Below are 21635 nucleotides of genomic sequence, written 5' to 3'. Positions count from 1 at the left end.
GAAACATCACAAACCATTTGAGATGGCAGCAAAGTTATCGAAGCTACAAGAATAGGTCCCTATGTGTCTAACCCAACGGAATCCCTCTGTAACCTATTTTTATTTTCACAACCATCAATTTAAATAGATTATAAAAGTGTACAAACAATGCTAAGTGTCCACCTGCTAGAGTCAAATTCTAAGGGTAAGATCAAGGCCAATTTTGGAGGTGATGTCAAAGAGGGTATGTCTACAAAGGAGATACAAGGCCAGCGTTTCCATGCAGTTAAAACAAAAGTTCTATGAAATCCTCACAAAGTGTTGAAATGTATTAGTGTATTAGTGTTTGGGTACCCCAGCCAAAATTAAAAAGCCAGTTTCTAGGCAAAGCATGAAAGAAAATAATGGCATTGGCTACTGAAACTGTTTTTCTGAAACGGAGGCACACTAGGTTTAGCTAGAGTATGAGACACAGAGGTGTGATAGATACCGTACAAACCTAGACAGAACATTTGCCAGTAAGCAGCACAAATGGCCAGGAAAGATACATAAACATACGTCACCCAACTTTATTTTGTACAGAAGAGATTATACTGTAGACTTGTACTGCATCTACGGTGGTTTCAAAAGCCAGTAGAAAAACAAAAGAAATGGTTAAACCCAGGTTCAAGGAAAAAAGCTTCATTAAGGGACGTATGAAATTCCTACAAAATCTTATTTGCATTCAGGACTAGAAACAACAATCGTATTAACTTGCTTTAAGGCAATAATACTAGCAGAATACAGTTTTATATCTTGAAGGTTCTGGGACGTTCGATAGCCATATCTTTTCAACAGTGGCTAGACAATGGCATTTCTGTACAGAGGGAAATTTGTTCAAAAAATATATGCAGTGCTCTAATTATATTTCAACACCAAACTTAAAACAAGATATGCGCTACACATGAGAAGCCACAGCCTCTATTGCAGCACCTCACTGACATACAAGCGGTGTACAGGCACACAATCTAAGTCAGGGATGGTGAATCATTGGCACACATGCCACGTGGCACGCCAAGGGAAATTGTTTGGCACAACTAAATGTTCAAACATTTTTCTAAAGAAAAGTAACATGCCTCTCAGTCTCCCCAACAGAAGCTGGCTCGGTCAGTGACGGATGCCTTAATATGGATATGCCCATATTTGGATATGCCCAATTAGGACTTCTACGTCACTGACAATAGCCGGCTTTGTCTTGAGGAGACACGCGGAGGCAAGGGAAAGGAGAGGCAGGAGACGGCGGCTAGGCACAATTTCCACATCATTTATATAGCGGAATATTATACTGTGGGGGAGAGGGGGGCTGTGTGTATATTGTGGGGGCTTATTGTGTGCATTTTGGGGGGTATTATTTTGTGGGTTGTATTAGTGTGGGGGGTATTGTGTATATTGTGGAGGGTACTATATTGTGGGGGGTATTGTGCGTATTGTGGGGGTATTACAGTACAGTATATTGTGGGGGGGAATTATATTGATATAGATGAATTGTGTGTATTGTGGTGGGCGGGGGGGTAAAACACAATAAAAGTTTTGGGCACGTGAAACGTTTTCTGATTTTTTTAATGCGTTTTGGCACTTGTTCCTAAAAAGGTTCACCATCTCTGATCTAAGTGAAGCCAGAGACAGCTTACACATTGTGACAAAACTACTGTTACTGTTGCATTGGTATAGGATGCTCACTTAATCTTTGATGTGCTTATCGATATGTGCAAATAAGCCTTGTAGCAGGAAGTAGGCAGTTAAAGCCGCCCCCACTGCACACATCCAGTACAAATGGAAAGCGGGAAGAATTCAGAACATAATGTTTGTCCACAACATGGGCACGACTATAATTAGACTTTAAAATGCTTCTTACTGCAGTGAAACCTCTCCCCTCCCCGACAATTGTTTATTTTTTGGGGTAAAAGATAAACTTCACTTTACTGCACTATTTCTCTCATTCATTGCCTCATCAACCTGATTTTGGAGGTGGCCATTTTAATTTCCGGGAGATGCCTGAAAGTCTGATTAATATTTCCTAAACAGACGGGCTCTAGGTATTCACACTGCATTGTACAGCACTACAGAATATTTTGGAGCAATATATAATAATATCAAAAAGTAATTTTAAGAAATTCACAGTAAGAACACATATGCCATCAAGACAGAAAAACAAACTTGTACTATAAACTTATGAATAATGTTGAGGCGATCTATTTCTTGCCCTTTATTTTTTTTTTACCTGGAATCAACTGTTTCCATAACAACCGCTGTTGTCTGAATGTTTGCAAGAGCCAGTGGCCATATTAACTTTCTAGGGAGGCAAACTAAGATCTACAAAATGTAACTGCAAAACTTAAACCCGCAATCCCTTACAAAATGTAATTTAGGGATTGCATGGAGCTCAACTCCGTGAATGCTAATAAACAGGATTTAATTTCTGCCAGTTTGGAGAGAAAAAATAAGACCAAAGTATGGCCACCGGGAGGTTACCAATAGAAAGCGGCTTTATGATGACCACCGGAGATGAACCTCAGGCTGAGCCGGGTGGCCATATTGTTCCAGCCAAGTATTCTCGTAGGCGAGGTCAAAGAGGGCGATTCAATGTTAAATCTAGCAGCAATGGGGTGAGCTCTGTGGGTCAGCTCCTGAACCAATAATGTTAGAAAAACCTACCCCATCTCTCCCCCAAATAAAATATTCAAGCAGCACTAGTGAAAAGGGAATTATTTTTCATGGCGAGTCTACTTTAAGCAAGATGCAGGAACATAATACACATATATCTCTGGTTACCTGGCCTTATGATCCAAAGAAAGCGGTCTGTGGGGTTTGCTGCATAATTTATCAAGAAAACACATTTCAAAACCACTTGTCTTGTGTAAGGTTCCCTAAACACACAAATCGCCTTGAGCAATTTAAAGAATGACTTAAGTAGATTTCCAATCTTCCACTGTATTCATTTTGTCGTATTTTGAAAACATGTATTTTTTAATATTTACAACCAGCTATTTTGTTCTATTATGAAAGAAATCTGCAAAGTTTATAGTGGGCTCCCAAATACCATTTAACAGCTTTAAGAAGATGCGCCCACGAACATATGCTTCTACATTAGTCTTTTTTCTTATATCATTAGAGTTCCAAATAAAACCAAAACAACACTAATAGCAGTGATAGCTGTACTGGGTTTATCAAATGTATATATATATATATATTTTTTTTTAATTGTAATTTATACAGACACTATAAGGAAGGTGCAGGTGTAGCAAACGTTATTGCTAGGGTGACCAAAGTAAAAACCAGGACACACAAAAAAATTATTCATAAAACAAATTAAATCACTTAATATATATTATAGTGATATTTGTCTGATAGCGTCCCCATTAATGCTGTGTTATTAATCGACTATCCACCTCCCCCAGTCTCTCTCTCCTCAGTATCTCTCCTCCTCCCAGTCTCTCTCTCCTCTCCATTGTGTCTCTCTCTCTGCCTTCCCAGTCTCTCTCTCTCCCCCTCCTTACCAGTCTCCTTCATGAGATGAAGAGATGTCAAAATCTTGTAAACACTTGAATTTAATATCAATTTGTGTGGATGAAATATTGCTCATATAATTTATTATATTACTTTAAGGTTTTATTTTTAAAAGAAATGGAAAAAAAGCTGGATACTAATTTACAGTATATGTACTCCACTCTAGTTTTTTTTTGTATGAAATAATTGGGTAAAGTATTGATCATTTTTATTTCTTATAATAGAATATTTAAAAAAAAACTAATGTTCACTAGTAAAGTAGTTACACTTATTAAAGCCCATCTGTAAGAGAAGGGTGCAGAGGTATGCAAATGGAGACTGGTTTAGGGTGAAATTATATCTTGGCTTTATTGAGCCTGTTCCATTATCCAGGCAAAACATACAAAAATAACAAACCAGTATCCCTTTGTAAGGGCTAACTTACTTCCCCACACCCTGTCTGCAGGACTGGAGGGATATTCCCATTACCAGCCTATCATCCCAAAGTCTCAAGAGGTACCTTAAGCAGATGCCCTCCATGTCAGTCTCTAGCAGGTTCCTGTGTCCTCTGTGTCCAGGAAATATAGGTCTCTGGGTGTCTTGATCTCAGCACAGACTTTGTGCTAAAGACAGTGTCTGTGTGCAGGCTTCTCTGCTCTCCTTCTGTCAGGCCAAATGTGAGCTAAGGAAAATCTCTCTCCTGTGTCTCACATGAGGCTTTTTACAGAGCTCTCATTAGTCCAGGTGGAGACTAGTTAATTGAGTGGCTGCAATTAACTCTCTCTGCTGGATTCTCAGAGCTCTGAGGCTGCTTTATTTAAACAGGATTAAGTCCCTGTTACACCATCTATAAACTGAAAATTCTAATTTCAGTGCAGCATTACTGTGCATCTCTAGCTATAGCAATACATACTTAAGCAAACGTGTCGTTTTATTCTCTTCGCTGCAAGACGGCTTAGGAATAGAGAGATATGCAAAGTGTTCGCTTAGGTTTAGGAACCAGACAATATGTGCCCATTTTCAGTCGCTAAGCATTATGCAGAATCAGACAGCAATTTTGCGAAACATTTTGTCCAAACCCTAAAGTAAAGCTTTTGCTGGAGAGGGGAGGAGACAGAAGTCAACTTCCCTTTCTGCTTTCTAAGCATATTGTATCAATCTTTCTAATATGCAGATGTAGCACGACTCCGTCTCCGGCGCTGCACTCAAAAAAGCAAAAGTCAGTGGGCCGGAGACAGGGTGTGCTGCGGTCACGCTGCGGGGGCCTGGGGATGTCTATGCTTCTGTTTCGGACTGCTCACCGCCTTAATCCTCCGGTTCCCCGGGCAGCCTCAGTCACGTGACAGCTGCTTGCCCGAGTGCTAGAAAAAAATAGTCTTGTTAGTATAATCCAATTGGCTTTCCCTTTCTAATAAAATCAGTGTGTGTGTGTGTGTGTGCCTGGTACAGTGCCACTTCTTTCTTTTTTTTCTAAGCCATTTTGACCACTGCACCTTACACTGAATGACATGCCGAATTAGTCTTTATTTTGTAGCTCTTATTCCCCTAATGTAACACTGTAATGGGGGTTAGAAATCCTGGCTAGGCATCTTCATGGAAGTCGGAATTCCATGGTCATCCCCAAGTTACAGAAGCAAGCCGTCCAAGAATGCCATTCCATTATTTATGCGTATACCTGCAAACAAAGGCAAACGTTCACAAAAGTGAAAATGAAAAGAAATGCAGTATTATGATAAAACAGGGCAACCACATATGCCTCACGTACCACTGGAGTGCTTATTTACTATCAAACTAGATTCCAGAAAGAACTGCTAAACTGCCAATTCAGATGCTGTAGGCTTCATCTTGGACACGAAGGTGAAAATTCTCAGGCATCCCCCTTCACGGTAATCCAATCCCCCAGGAGTTGTGAAGAAAGCCATAAATAGCTACACATTTTTTTTTTGCTGGAGATGCTCACAGAACCATTAACTTGCCCTCCCACATATAACATTTATGCAAGAATCCACTAGAACAGGGGTGGGCAACCTATTTTTCAATGTAGCCACAGGTGTGTCGAATTAGAAGTGAAAATAGCCACACCATGTAAAAATTGAGGTATTATGTTGTGCATGCTAAAATTTTAAACACACACTGTTTGAACAAGTTTATACATTCTCAGTGCCGTTCTATAGTGTGTGCGCCTGTGCGTGCCTGTGCGAACGCGCGTGCACGTGACGCATGCTTTTTGTGTGTATGCTGTGAGCGAGTGAGGTGCTATGTATGTGTGTGTTATAAATACATTTGAAATAAATAAAGAAATACTTTAATAAATTATTTATTAACATTGTACATACATACACATTTCAGTGGCGGTAGCGGCGCAAAATCTTTATTTTCCTCATCTTCCCCCTGTCAGAACACGCACTATAGAACGGCCCTCAGACCGCAACCCCCCTTATCCTCTCACGCCACCAGCACTACCCTCCTCATCATCATCTCCTCACCCCCCTCATCATCACCATCTCATTTAACCCCCCCATCACCTCCCCCCTGCACCCTTCATCTCACCCCTGCACCCTACATCCTTCATCTCCCCCCTGCACCCTTCATCTGCACCCTTCATCTCCCCCCTGCACCCTTCATCCTTCATCTCCCCCCTGCACCCTTCATCTCCCCCCTGCACCCTTCATCTCCCCCCTGCACCCTGCATCTCCCCCCTGCACCCTGCATCTCCCCCCTGCACCCTGCATCTCCCCCCTGCACCTTGCACCTCCCCCCTGCACCTACCAGATTGCAGCGCGGCGGTGGCAGGCGGACGGGAGGCGGTGACAGGCGGATGCGCGGCAGTGGGGGCAGACGGGCATCAGCGCGTCACGCTGAAGCGTGCTCGGGGGAGAGCGCGTCACGCTGGAGTGTGCTCGGGGGGAGCGCGTCACGCTGGAGCGTGCTCGGGGGGAGCGCGTCACGCTGGAGCGTGCTCGGAGGGGAGGGAGCGCGCGGCATCAGCACGTCATGGAGTCGCTTCGGAGGGGAGGGAGCGCATGTGTCACGCGCATGCTGGAACAGGCGGGGGTGTGGGAGGGAAGCGCGTCACACCACTGGAGCGCGCTCCTTACCAAGGAAGGGGAAGGGGGGGTGTTTGAGGGGCCGTTGCGGGTCGCACAGAGTGTCCCGGCGGCCCTGTTCGCCACAGTTTTACTGCCAATTCGCCACAAGTGGCGAATGGCGACAGTGTTGCCCACCCAGGCACTAGAATCACCAACAGATTTTCATACATTCCCCAGTAAACAACAAGTAGGGGCTTGATTACAAGGAGCGACAGGAGGGGTTATATATAATAAGGACTATAAAATAATATTCGGAACTTTTTGTCTCCAGTATAATACACACATAGCTGGAAAAGGAATGAATACAAAAGGACCTCTTTCATTTTAATGCAATATAACTAGGTAAATTAGCTAGTGTTACAGAAAATAAATCCAACATACGTAACAGAAAAATGCCCTTCCCCCCCCCCCCAAAAAAAATATGTTGCATTTACGAACATTATAGGCTAAAGCGGTAAAATTCAGGGCATTATTGAAAACCCTACTCTCTGATTGGATAATGCCCGGAATTTTAACCAATCAGTAATGCCCGGAATGTAAGCAGCAGAATGTGTAGTTTTCAATGTGTTTATTTCCAGCCAATCAGCTTTCAGAACAGCTGAGACAGGGCAGGGGATTCGACTGATTGAAGTAACAGATCTGAGACAGGGCAGGGGATTGGTCAGGACTTATCAGCCATGGGTTGACTCCTCCCCCTCCTGTGCTGACAGATTTTCTGAGCAGATTAAGTTGATGAAGGGAGGGGAGGGGGAGGGGGAAGGGGAGGGGGAAGGGGAGGGGGAAGGAGGAGGAAGGGGGGGAGGAGGAAGGGGGGGGAGGAGGAAGGGGGGAGGGGGAAGGGGGAGGAAGGGGGGCAAGGGGGGGGAGGGGGAAGGGGGGGAAGGGGGGAAGGGGGGAAGGGGAAGGGGAGGGGAGGGGGGGGAGGGGGAAGGGGAGGGGGAAGGGGAGGGGGAAGGAGGAGGAAGGGGGGGAGGAGGAAGGGGGGGGGAGGAGGAAGGGGGGGGGGGGAGGAAGGGGGGGAGGAGGAAGGGGGGGAGGGGGGAGGAGGAAGGGGGGGGAGGGGGGAGGAGGAGGAAGGGGGGGAGGGGGAAGGGGGGGCATGGGGGGGGGAGGGGGGAGGAGGAGGAAGGGGGGGAGGGGGAAGGGGGGGCATGGGGGGGAGGGGGGGAGGCAAGGGGGGGGGATAGATATCTGCAGTGTAAGCGTATATAGGAGGTAGTTTCAATTATTTGCCATTTTATTTTAATCCAAAAAATCTATTTAACTATACAAAAGTGTCTATTATTTATTAAATAAGTCTACATTTAGCCTATAATAGTAATAATCCCCTCAGAACAGGGCATTATTGGCCAGTAATGCCCTGTTCTTCGGGGATTATTACTTAAATATCCCAGTAACACTGTTCCCAAGTAAACTGGTGCCACATCTACCATTGATTTTTGAGGTTTCCATCCTTGGTGGCCCTTAAAAACATTGATAAGATTAAATTGCATGTTTTCAGCCACTGTATGTGCTTCTGTATTGGTGCTTGGTGAATTAGGGATTGGAATTGATTAAGGAAACCAGTGCCGTAAAGAATATAATGTCTCTCATATCTTCACAGTGTAAGCATAAATGAACTTGCAGGAGCTGTTATCAAAACAGAGGTTGCCACCCACTCTGCATCACTGACATTAGTCCAACAAACCTCTATTTTAGGGGTGGTCAACTCCAGTCCTCAAGGGCCCCCAACAGATCAAGTTTTAAGGGTATCCCCTGTTTCAGCACAGGTACAACTACTTTTTAAAGGACAAATGTATAGTTCCACTTTTTAAGGAACATTTTATTTATTTTATGACGTCTCTCTCTGTTCTTTCCAAGCAATTTAACCCATGGTAAATACATTTAGACATTTTTTATTTACATAGTGCCCATTACTTTTTTGAAGCCACTTTAACCATTGCACTCAACACCGACATGCCACCAGTGAAATGCCTTGACTCACTCTTCAATAGAGACAGTGTGGTCATGAAATAACATGTACTGTACCAACTAACAATACAGTATGGGAAAACTATATTGACAAATAACTCTCCTGCTGTTCTATTATAAGGGGTCTATGAAAGGACACAGAGATCAATGTATCATGGCAAAGAAAATATATTGCTTTTCTTTAAGCTATTGCTTCTCTTTACTTTTACTTGAAGGAAGCTTGTCTAGCAAGGTTGCATTTGATGTGCTAGGGAGATTTACGCCACTTTGAGATATGGCAGATTTTTTTTACACCATTAGCATAAGGGGGAAAAGTCGGAGAGAAACAGAATGTCTCTCTTACCACTGATTTAACTCCAACTTCCCATGAAACATAGACCTTTTTTGTACCACAGAGGACAAATACAGCCACTATAGTTTTTCCCCACACTAGTTATCAAGACGTTAGTTTGATGTCTCCCAACCAGGGTGCCTTGTTCTCTAAGCTTACCTCAGACTACGGTGAAAGGTTCGCCATCATCAAACAAATAATGGTCCTTTTAATGTATTACTTATGAAAAATTATGAATCGCGTGTAAAATACAAAAAAATAGCAATTTGGATGTATGAACTCTTATTATAACACTGTAATTGCAAATGTAATTTTAGTAATAGTCTAATGTCGTAATATTTAAGTATTTCAAATTATTTAATTTTATGGGTATTTTAAATAACGTAAACAGATGGGGTATATCAGTAATTAAAGCACATTAAAAAAAAAAGGGTTCCTCATTTAAAAAAAAAAGAAACATTGCACAAGTTCATGTACTGTATAAAGCTCAGCTGAAGGACAAATGAGTATGAAACACGTACCTCACTGTTGTGGCCTCTCAGGTTAAAGTTGGTCCTCTGAGGAGTGTTTCTGTCTCTGCGGCAATGGCTCAAGGTGAAGGTCACTCCTACGACTCCTCTTCCATTCCCCGTAGCCAGCCACCCTTCCTCATAGTAACGTCTCCTACACACAGGTTTCTCCTTCTCACTTTTGGGCACTCTGCCTTTCCAGGAAAGGCATAAGATGTTGGAATCGCTGCAAAGAACAGGGCCGTGCTCCACGGACGCATACATGCTTACGAAAGTCCTAGATACACCCCCCTCACGTAAAAAAATATAATAAATAAGTAAATAAATCAAGTCCCCAAAGTCAGGTGCATTTAAAGTTACTGCAAAGTTTTCAAAGTGTTGAAGCTGACCTTGGGTCGGTTAAAAGGTCAGTGCCTATGCACATCCTCTTAATGCATAGTAACAGATATCCTCGTACAAAAAGATGATGGCAATTTGGCTTAGAAAAAGAACCAGCACTCTGGATTCTCGTCATGAAGGTCGGGTGGTTAGGATTTTCCTTTGGAGAATCGTCATTGTTCCCGCTTTCTTTTTCAGGGCTGTCTGAAAATTGATGTGCCCGACTCGCACATTACTATGCAAATCTTTACGCGGCCTGAGATTCCAGTTTCAAGGTAGCAACATCAACATGATTCCAGAAAGGCGAGAGTTGTAAAGGTTTAGGTTTCAAGTATTTTAAGGCTTAGAGAACTCCAAATTCCGTTAGATCTAAGTGCTTTAACTTTTACCTTTTTCAAACTTCATGTCATACTCTGGCATATTTCTGCTGCCAATGCAGAACATTTTTGCATAAATAAGCTGTGGGAGAAGGCACACGAACTGTGCAGAATTGTATCCAGGGCCACTTTTTCAATGTATTTACCACATATCCAGTTTTACAAAAAACAAGAACGTAGTCACTGTCCCTACAGCACAGCCATTGCTAATCCCATTTGGTTCTGCTGCTGACAACTAATGAAGCCGTTACTTCAAGCCTTATGACCAGAGATCTGAAGTATCCAAGAATAGTTGTCTTTATTTTATCCAACAAGCCACGTGTGTATGAAAAGAAATAATCCTTCCATGTTTACTCCATTTAGATTATGCTACTGAAACCGAGAAATTCTTCCACTTCCATTAAAGCAGAACTTCAAGAACAATTGTTTTCACCGTTCTCTGTCGGTCAGCTTTAATAAAGTTATTTTAAAATGTTGTACCCAACACAAATAAAATGACAAAACAACAAATGCTAGACGTAAGTGCAAACGAGTTACAACCGGTAACCCAAATATATTTCAGGGGTTTAAGGTACGAGAGGTTTGTGGGTGGAGGGAATAGAGGACATGCAAGACTTTTCCCCTTTTTATGTTGTGTTTTCTTGTTTAGATGTCGAGCTGTTTTCCTAGCCCTTAAAAGTGTTATCACCGTGACAGCCCTTGTGTTTTCAGTCACCGCTCATTTGCAAGGTTGAAATAGGCGAAAGTAGGCATGTCTCTCTTCTTTCACGAAGCAGTCAACCACCAAGTTATGATTTAAATGGTATTTAAGCCATTTGAGGAAGTGAGAGGAGAGGGAGTATAAGAGGGGGGAAAAAAAATTAATTTCACGACTCAGTTCACTCAGTGCAGTCTATTTGTCAGTTGAATGCCCAGGCTTGTCTCTCCTTATTCTAACTTGCTTCCTTCCAGCCCATCACGACACATTAGCAGCTGCTCTTTATTGGCCTCCGTGCTTTTTTGCTGCACACACATATCCCCCTCCAAAGTAGTTTTATTTCTTTGCATCTACCTGTCTATTTGTTCAAATGGATTCCAAAAGCTTCAGGCGACGCAGAGGATCTTTTTTCCTCCTTTTGCCAGCGCGTTTCACTCATGAGAGCAAGGTGTCAAGCCGAGTGTCAGTACAATCCCCTTTCTAGCTCCTAAATTCAAAGCGGGATCCTTGCCCCATTTGATTCTCTGATTCCTCTTCATCAGTTGGGAGAGGCGGAATAAGCCGTAGGGCATAGTGAGTGTGTGTGCATGGCTGCCGGCACATATGCTCACTATAAGCAAGAAGCATGCAATGAAGTCCACTTTGGCAGTGCTTCTGTTAATCCATAGGAGCGGTCAACCCAAGCAGAATTTTGCTGCTTCCTGCAAACAAATACAAAAATCACAAATTATAAATACAGCAACCAAAAAGGCAAAGTATATTTAACAAAGATTTTCATATTATACTAGAATTGTTGCAAGCTGTGAGATCTTTTAACGGTCCAAACAAGAAAGTTGTTCTAATCAATATTATATAGAAACCTTTATGTATAATGTGAAGAGTAATCTCCGCACTGTACTACTTAAATGAAAAGCACTCGTTGATCAATAAAAAAGGTATCTTAGCCTTTCGACACTTTGAAATATGCTGTATTATGACACAGCTTTAATGATGGTTTTTATCTATGAAGAGGCTGTCGCGCTTAGCAAAACATGACAATAGCAATGCAGAGAATTTACTCAACCATGCAAACCTGTCACTACAATTTTTATATTTATCAAATAGATTTTTATTTCAGGTTCAAAAGTCTACAACAAATACCAATGGATATGTCACTATGCTTTCAGCTGGGCCAGAGACCTAGCTCAGTACAAATACACTGCAGAGATTCCACAGTTGCAATAATGATGCGTTCTAAAGAAGAGCGTTATGAGTTAATCTTAGTGCAGATTTCAGAACTCCTATTTTGTAATACCTCCAACACAATGTAAAAAAGAAGCAGTTACAGACAGGCAGGAACACAATTTTTACAAATTGTATGAAAACTAACGTGCTAACTACAGCACTGATCTTTTAGATAATATGATTTTTGCTCACGTCACTGAGATATGTGACTCGGCATTGGAGTAGGCACATTCTTAAAATCCATGGAATTCTTATATACTAAAAGGTACTACCAGTGTGACCTCCCCTATTCATGATCAAACCATCTAAACATTTCACTTGGTTCATTAAAAAGGCAAACCCTTCTCTCCCCCCCCATGAGAGATCAACACTTCACCAGGAGACAGTGAGAAGTGGGTGAAAACAGTGTCCAATGGTGGGACCGAGTGAGTGGGCAAATCAAACTACCACAGATCCTCACATCTGTAGTTATCCCTGGGTATAAGACAGTTATAAATATGGGGAGCACTTGCCGATTTCGTTGTGAATATGAAAGATAAAAAATATGAATAATAGTGTAGCCAGTAGATGAAAAAAGTGTATAATAAAAAGTGTATTTGTCCCACTCACAAATTATGATGGTAATATAAGCAAATCAGAGATGCATTCTCTCTCTCTCTGATAGGAGCACTGTGGCCAATCCACCTCTGCGTTGTATGTCTTGGGTCCAGTGTTACTCGAAAGGTAAGAGAGACTCACAAAAGTGCAGTATGTCTCAATAAATATATATTGCATGAACACAGAAATTACAAATTGCATTCACATTTTCTATGTGTGTAATGTTAATTTGAGAGGACTTGAAGATCACGGATACTCTGCCGTTCTCTGCCGGCTGATACTCTGCCGTTCTTCATGTGACGTCAGAAAAAAATTAGTAATCTCTGGACTGCAGCATCATTATGGGGACTTCCCCTTCTAAACACCCAAAATGTAGTAAAGGCTGACATGTTTAAGAGGCAACATGTGGGTGACTGAAGAGTTGTTGTTTTTATCACAATCCGACACTTCGTATGTTAAATAATTTTTTTTAAGCTTGTGAACATTGGCCTGGATGCACTAAACTTCATTAAGTCACTTAACGTGACGTATACCTAAGTTATCGTCATATTAACAGTAACGCTGAATCTTCAAAGGACAAGACTGTCAAGTCATGTTTTCTAATATAAAGAGCTTGTAACCTATGTAACACCTATTACCTCCACTCTCAAGTGTAGTAGATAATCAGGCAATGGGTACGAGTGATGTGCTTCTGTGATTGGATGGGTTTCACAGGTTTGTGGTGTGGTAATTATCCTTTATCTGAGCTCAGAATGATAAAGGGACATACTGTACTGTAGTGTAGTAGCAAACTTTACTATAACCAATTAAAAATATTAAAAACAAATCAGACACATCTGTGTAAAACCGCATGGGGGTTAACAGATTGTGGCAGGTCTTGGAGGTCTCCGACGTTGGCTAGTTGTTTCCGTGTTCCCTTGATGCGCCTGAGGTTTATTGCTCCATTTTGTTTGTCAACAATATTGCACTATTTGGTGTTTTTCTTATTTGCATATACCCTCTGAGATAATGTGCCCCTGGTTTGGAGTGGAAGTATCTCTCTAAAGACATCATGGGAAGTCTTTTTCAGTGGAGCAGCATCTCATTGGGTTGTACAATTTCAATTTTTTCTATAGGGGAACCTATTTCTTGATTTACTGTAAAATGAAGTCACTTGCACTGTTTTTTCTCTTATTGAAGTTATACCTAAACTTGGGGGTACTCCCATCATCCAGACACTGAAATTAGGCTTTTTGCAGTGTTTGGGTGGTTGTAACACCAGTCGGGCATCATTTCAATAGCGTTATTGATTTCAAACCATTGTTTCCCTCTCTGTCTCTCCACTTCAGTAACATTATGTTATTGGAAGACAATAATACCAAGTTATGCTAACGTGACGTTAAGCATTTGCTAATGAGATGTCATTCGGACGTTGTTTGTGCAATAAATAGCTATGAGGATTCTATGTTAAGTCTGTGAACGCCTGATCCTGTTTTAGGTAAGGTGACGTTATGTTCCGTAACTTAACACAAAATAGAACAGTTGGTCGCGATCGTTTCACAGCTACCAAATGACTGCCGGCGTTCGGCCGCAAACGGAAACCTCCACCGCAGCCGATGGAAACAATTTACTATTGGTTAGGGTAAGGGGTTAATTTAAGGGGTAGGGGGTTAATATAAGTGGTTTTAGGGTAACGGTTAAAACATAGGGACTTAGCAGCAAAGTGACAAGTCCTGGCGGCGGCGTGGGTAGTGGGGAAGTGCTAGCGGTCATTTGGTCGCGGTGGAATAGACCGAATTTAACATTGCTTAGTGCATCTAGGCCGGTGTTTTTCAACCGGCGTCATTCTTAAATGGTTCCCTGCATTTTTCAGGTAAGTTGAAAATTGTACCAAATACCGAAGAATTTACAATGCATTTGATCTCAGACGCGCTATTAGAGAGGGTTGGGGTTCCTTACAATGCATCTGATCCCAGATACGCTATTAAATGGGGTTGGGGTTCCGCAAAATGTAACAATATAAATTATAGGGTTCCTTAACCCCCAAAAAAAGGTTTAAAAAAAAAACCCACTGATCTAAGACACGGTGAGCTGAGCCTGGTAGGTTTAATGTCCTCTGGCTACGCTTATTTGTCCGATGTCCCCTCGAGAGCTTAAATCTCAACTGTACAGAGTAGAGATGTGTGACATTTTGGCAGCACTTTGCGAACCATGCAAAATTAACCCGTATTTTCGCACAGAAAAAAAAAATAGCAAATATTTATTATTATTTTTTTTACCAAAATTCGCAAGATTGACCCAAGATTCGCAAGATTGGGGAGAGAGAAAGGAGAAGATAGATGAAAGAGAAATAAGCCTAGTTACTGTATGCATGTGTTTGCATATGTAAATTAGCATCTTTCCCTGGTATGTTCTGTGATGTATAGAAGTGATTTATTTTCCCCCCATGTAAAGCTTGGTAAAAAATTTCAAAAACGGCAAAAATTAAATTAAAAAAAAAAAAAAAAAGCCCAGGACAGTATTGCACATCTCCACTTCAGAGCAATTTCTTAGTAAAACACGGCTAACCTGAAACAGGATTTATTAATTCATCATTTTCTTTTAAAATAACTGCTGCTGTACAATGGTTTGGTGATTACAATCCAAAAGAATAGTAACACATAGGAAGCTCGGACAAGGCTGCATGTACAATGAAATAACCTAATAAAACTTCACTTTAGATAACAAGCAAAGAATATAATTTATTCTTAGCCTTCGGGTAAAAATGATCACGTCACTGCAGGACTATCTCAGTTATGTGTAAATCTCCCGGGACTCCAGAAACAATTGTCCGTGATCATTCAAGTGATGCAAGGAGAAAGGATGGGTTTGAAAATGCATTCGCTCATACTGCGTGCGTATATATTTGTACAATATCTTTGCACCTTATGCACAATGTCTTTTGTCATACTGTAAGCTCTGTATATAATAATAATACAACAAACAAAAATACATTAAGATGATAATACAGCTCAACCCCGCTATAGCGCGATCTGCTACAACGCGGATCCGCTTATAACGCAGTCTGAGCGTGGCTCCCGATTTAAAAACATCTCCAAGGGTTTGTTTTTTTTATTACTGTATAACATTCAATGCTTTATTGCTAACAGACACACATACACACACACCCCTTCCCCTACACTAATATTTTTCACCATACCTTCATACACTAGTAGCAATTCTCTAGCTGCTACACCATAGGATTGGTGTGATGTCATTGACTATGCTGTGCAGTAGAAGGTAAGTTTGTTTATGGAGTCAATTCCATCAAACCAATCCTATGGTGTAGAACAGGCCTGCACAACATACGGCCCTCTCTGTGCGGCCCGCGATGAGATTAAAAAAAAAAAAACTTAAAAAAAAAAAATGGCGGCGATTCCCCGCGGTCCCGGGGGTGATGTGAGGTGCATTGAGGTGATTTGCAGGGGAGGTGATGTGCAGGGGAAGTGAGGTGCAGGAAGGGTGATGTGAGGTGCAGGGGGTGAGGTGCAGGAAGGGTGATGTGAGGTGCAGGGGGTGAGGTGCAGGGGTGATTGGAGGTGCGGGGGGGGTGTTTGGAGGTGCGGGGGGGTGATTGGAGGTGAGGGGGGGGGGGTTGGAGGTGCAGGGGGGATGATTGGAGGTGCAGGGGGGATGATTGGAGGTACATGGGGGAGAGTGGTGTGAGGTGCAGGGGGGGAGAGTGGTGTGAGGTGCAGGGGGGGAGAGTGGTGTGAGGTGCAGGGGGGGGAGAGTGATGTGAGGTGCAGGGGGGGAGAGTGATGTGAGGTGCAGGGGGGGAGAGTGATGTGAGGTGCAGGGGGGAGAGTGGTGTGAGGTGCAGGGGGGGAGAGTGGTGTGAGATGCAGGGGGGGAGAAGGATGTGAGGTGCAGGGGGGGTGGGATGTGTGTGTGGTGTTCAGGGGGTATTGTGTGTTTGATGTGGAGAGGGAGTATTATGTGTGTGGGTGAGGGGGGAGAGATGGGGAGTATCGCAAAGGTTGATACTGAGGGATTCTGGGGGAGATGATTGATGATGATTGATGATGATGATTGATGATGATGATGGATGATGATGATTTTACCCGTGCGGCCCAAATTTTTTTTTCCTTGGAGCAGTTCGGCCCTTCTTGCTTTACGAGTTGTGCAGGCCTGGTGTAGAAGATAGAGAATTGCTACTAATGTATGAAGCATCAAGGGTTAGATTCCTGCATGGTATGATAAAAGTATCAGTGTAGGGGGGAGGTGTGTGTATGTATGTGTCCGTTAGCAACAAAGCATTGAAAGTTATAATAAAAAAAATTTGGACGCAGCCTGATGAAGCAGGGAGAGGAGAGAGCTGCAGATGCCGAGTAAGTCCTTGCACGACGGCCATTTCGTGATTATAACGCGATTCCGGTCATAGCGCGGTCTCATTATGTGGACCCTGAGCACCGCAATATAACGGGGTTCAGCTTTACTACTAAACTTCAGCAGGGCTGAAAAATAAAATCTGCACACTTATATGGTTGAGTACTTCTTCTAGATGAGCGGAAAAACCAGGTTTCACTATGTGGAACGTGCTGTTACTCTGGAACGCGCTTTTTCTCTTTCCCTTCTACAGATGTTTTAGCTAATTCTGGAGCAGAAAGGAACGTGATTGCGGGACGTGGCTGGGGTTAGATGTGGGCTGGTGGAGGAGAGAAGTGTGTGTGTGTGTGTGTGTGTGTGTTTGTGTGTGTAGAATCGGCTTGGGTCGGCTCTCTCTCTTTTCCTTTCTATACTGCAGAAGTATAAACCAATATAAATCAATGGCCTACATTTAATAAAGGTCGATATTGCTGTGTAAAAAAGTGGCGTTATAAAACATTGGGATCACAGGGTTATGTAGTAATATGTTTAACAAAAAATAAGGCATTAAAGTATTTAAGCACTTTGATGCCTGAAGCAACCAATGCATTGCTAAACAAAGCCTTCAGGCATCGAAGAGGTTAACATTCAACAGAAACATCCTACAAATAAAAAACACAAAAAGCATAAGATCTATTGTACAAATATCAAGCCTTTAGTAGCTCAAGGGGCCAACTAGTCTTGGGTTGAACATAACTAGCTGGACACTTGGGTTTCCAAGAGGTTAATATATTATTACGTTCAACATTGGTAATATTATGTATTTGTATCATCCATTCTAGGTTGGCTAGTCTTATCATGCCTATGTTTACAGTGGCCATTATATACTTAGGCAAGATCGGCCTAACACCAGCCTTGGATACTGTAGGCGATACAAATTTACAATATGTTTTAGCAGTAACCCAATAACGCCAGATATCGGAGTTTAGCGAGTAGCATGTGAATAGGAAATTAGCTGTTAATTCTTCATTTTCACGCCTTTGCATGCTCCTTTGTAATATTGTCGTTAAATTAAAAGCTCTTGCATATGTAATTAGGCAATGCATGCTCATTTATATACCAATTAGTGATCCTGGTTTCAAATTTAGTACACCCGATATCTATCGTTGCGTTCTTTAAGCATTAAACCTTTTGTAAATATGGCTAATTTTTGTCGATGGCAATTTCAATGTGGAAGTTTGTGAAATCTAACCATTTAATGCCCCACTTATCTGTCTGGCTGGAACACATGGATTACCAGATACATTTCTACAACATAGAGGAGAGATAGAAGAGAGACAGAGAGAGAAAACCAGCGGATTCATCTGAGATGTTGACCTGGAAGAGATGAGGCCAGTTTGTGCCCTGTACACCCATCTGTAAAGCTCTGTGGGATAGCAGCTTGGTAATGGTGCATTTACACTATGATGAGTTACTGCTGCAGAGTATAAGGTGGTGTGGTGGTGCAGAAACAGTGTGAGGATCTGCTGCATGAGCAGGGTGCGCAACTCCTTTTTCAGTATATAGTCGCAAATCCAGAGACGAAAATAAGGATAGCTCAATAATAATGTTATTGCAAATATAATTTGTGTATATAGGGTGCATATTTGTTCATAAACATTTCCAAGCTACATTTTAAAAGTAGTCCATCTTTATAGACCCTTGGACTCCAAAAGGTAGGGACACAGGTTCCCCGTTGTTGTCAAGACCTACCACACAAACAGTATGTTATATATAGGAATTGATCAACGAATATGAAAATGTGTTGAGGAACACAGGATTTGGAGAGAATATTCTTTGATCAAACATTGTTGAATCCCATCTGTTCTTGGTCCCATATCATATCATATGCCATATTTGTGAATAATGCTTCTTTTGTTACCTTCTATTTAACTAAATTACTGGCCAAACTATAATAAGTGAGTAATACTACAAATTTGATAATAACATTGGTACCCCCCTTCCCACCTGTCCCATTCATTCCCTCTCCCTTTTTCACCATTCTGTACCCCTTCATTTCACTCCCTACCCCTTCCCAAAAGTTTCCTCTGATTATTGTATTCTTTTATGCACGATGTTATGAACAGCATTTTATCCTACTGTATGTTACTCCCTTCCCCTGAAACCCTTAATGAAATGAAAGTTACAAAAAAAAAAAAGACCTCTGGGTTGTCTGCTATTTCTAATTTCACCGCAGTTTCTCTAGCACCAAAGTGCAAGTTTTCACAGTGAAACTCACTTTTGGGCTAAGGTAAGGCAAAATGTTGAGAGGTTAATAAATGTATCAAAAAGTACATTACAATAGTCTTGTGGCCCCTTTTATACCTAAATAGATAGAGGGTACTGCTTCTGCTCCTCTATACTATGAGATCTCACCCTGTCCTTCCCTTACAAAGCAAAGTGCCCTCTACATTATTGGCCCTTGGGGAGAGGACAGGCCAAGCACAGAAATGCTTCTTAATTTTCCGGAAACCCTGTAAAAAAGCAACATCATCATCATAATTTTAGAGAAGCAAAAAAAAAAGTGAATCATTTGATTTATGGATGAGTACATTTGTTTGAGGATGCTAACTTGTCTAGAGAATAGGATTACTCTTTTTTTATATATATACAAGCTACAGTAAGCAAGGGTTCTTCAAAGGGCAGAGATTTGAGTCTTACACAAAGGACATAGGTACTTAGAATATTTGTTTGAAAAATGCTCCCAAAAATAAATTGATAATTAAGAGACAGATTTAACTGAATCTCCAGCGTTAATCAACCTATCCATTGCAAAAATGTCAATCTCCAAGGACTTTAAATAAGTGAGGTTCTGGCCCATGGCATTTTAACCCTTTGGTGGCCCCATTTAGTAGCTACCAAATCATGGGGTCTGACAGTCCAGTTACTCCATGAAATATTAGCGACAATCAATCATATACTATTTGCTTGTTTTCTTGGGAAAATTGCATTTTGAGCTCCTGCTGAGCGATGACCGCAATCTGTCCGGCTTAGGTGTGGAAGAGGATGACTCCTATTCCATTCAGTCATCAGTGATGCCGCGATCACTTCTGAGAAGTGGTCACTGAAAGGGTCAAAGTACTGCTTTTTAACAGTGACATACAATTAATGTCTATGGGACTCCACAAAAATAAATGAGTTAAATGGTCTGCCAGTGTCAATTTGACAGGTGACATACCATGCTCTGAATGGGACTAAAATAATCAGCAATGAAGAGAAAAAGAAAAAATAAAGTATATGGAAAATATTCCAAATCAGTAAGTCTCATTACACAAGTGCAGTAAACAATGCAGCGCAAGATCCCAAACAATCTGTTTCTCTGGCTTTTGAACCACATCAGACTAGACAAATTATATGGTTCATGCACTAACGGCACAAAAGGCAGATGGCAAACAGCTAGTTGAAGGCACTGAGATTACGCAAATATCAAATGACAATGCATCACATGCAACTACTTGGAACGGCAAAGGGGGACACAAAGCGCGTCAGGTCGCCTTGATGCCAACAGTCCTGCCCAGCTCTACAACGTCAATGCCCAGAAAAGGCAGGGTAATCAATCTTAAAAGTGAAATCACGTCCATCTGTGATTACTAAAAAAAATATCTCTTAGTAAAAAGCCTGACAGATAAAATGGGGGAGCTTGAATTAATACTGAGCTACAAGGGAGCAGTATGATATCATAGGCATTACTGAAACATGGGGGGATGAAACTCATGACTGGGCAGTTAATTTAGGCGGTTATTCCATTTTTCTGAAGAATCAAGCAAATAGAAGAGCAGGAGGAATATGCTTATATGTTAAAGCGGATCTAAAACCGATTATAAGGGAATATGTTTATTAAGGGAATTATGAAAATGTAGAGTCCTTGTGGATAGAAATTAGCAGTGGAGGTAAAAGTATAAAGTAAATGTTTGTAGGGATATGCTATAAACCACAAAATATCTGTGAGATTGAAGAAGCCAAAATACTTTTCCAAATGGACAAGGCTTCAAAACTAGGTCATGTTTACATAATGGGTGATTTTAATTATCCAGACAGACCGGGGCAATAAGATTAGCATTACAACAAAAGGAAACAAGGTTTTGGGGGGTGCTGCAAGACAATTACATGATCCACATTATTGAGGAACGTACCAGGAGAGGGGCAATACTGGATTTGGTCAAATCAAACAATGTAGAAGTAATAACAATTATTCAAGTCCAGGAACATTTGGAAAACCGTGATCATAAAATGGTCTCATTTGAAATAAATGATCAATAACCATATTACGTGGGTTCAACAAAGATTTTAAATTTTAGAGAGGCAGATTTTATTAAACTGGGGAATAATCTACAAGGACTACATTGGGACGTTGGTTTTGCTGGGGAAAATGTGGAAGATTAAATAGGCAGTCTTTACAACATTGTCAGAAAAGCACACTTATCAGTCTATTCCCTTGGATAACAAATATAAAAGAAACAAGTCTAAACCAATGTTAAATAAACAGGTAGGGGTGGAAATGGAAAAGTAGAGGCAGGCATTTAGATTCTTAAAGCCAGAAGGGACAGAGGCATCATACCAGAATTATAAGGAATGTAACAAAAGTTGCAAACG

General features: G+C 41.6%; 1 protein-coding gene across 2 annotated transcripts in view; it reads right to left on the bottom strand.

The window, feature by feature from the left end:
* TULP4 (TUB like protein 4) overlaps nt 1-21635 on the bottom strand; it is a 322532-nt gene that overhangs the window by 260670 nt on the left and 40227 nt on the right. For both annotated transcript variants that reach the window (XM_075596999.1, XM_075597000.1), the window contains exon 2: nt 9417-11557. In XM_075596999.1, the coding sequence (XP_075453114.1) occupies nt 9417-9668 (252 nt within the window). In that variant the 5' untranslated portion in view covers nt 9669-11557. The remainder of the gene's footprint in view (nt 1-9416; nt 11558-21635) is intronic.

The sequence above is a fragment of the Ascaphus truei genome, chromosome 4, assembly GCF_040206685.1.
Source record: "Ascaphus truei isolate aAscTru1 chromosome 4, aAscTru1.hap1, whole genome shotgun sequence".
NCBI lineage: Eukaryota > Metazoa > Chordata > Amphibia > Anura > Ascaphidae > Ascaphus > Ascaphus truei.
The sequence above is the reverse complement of the archived record's forward strand: the minus strand, read 5'-3'. Positions and strand labels throughout refer to the sequence as shown.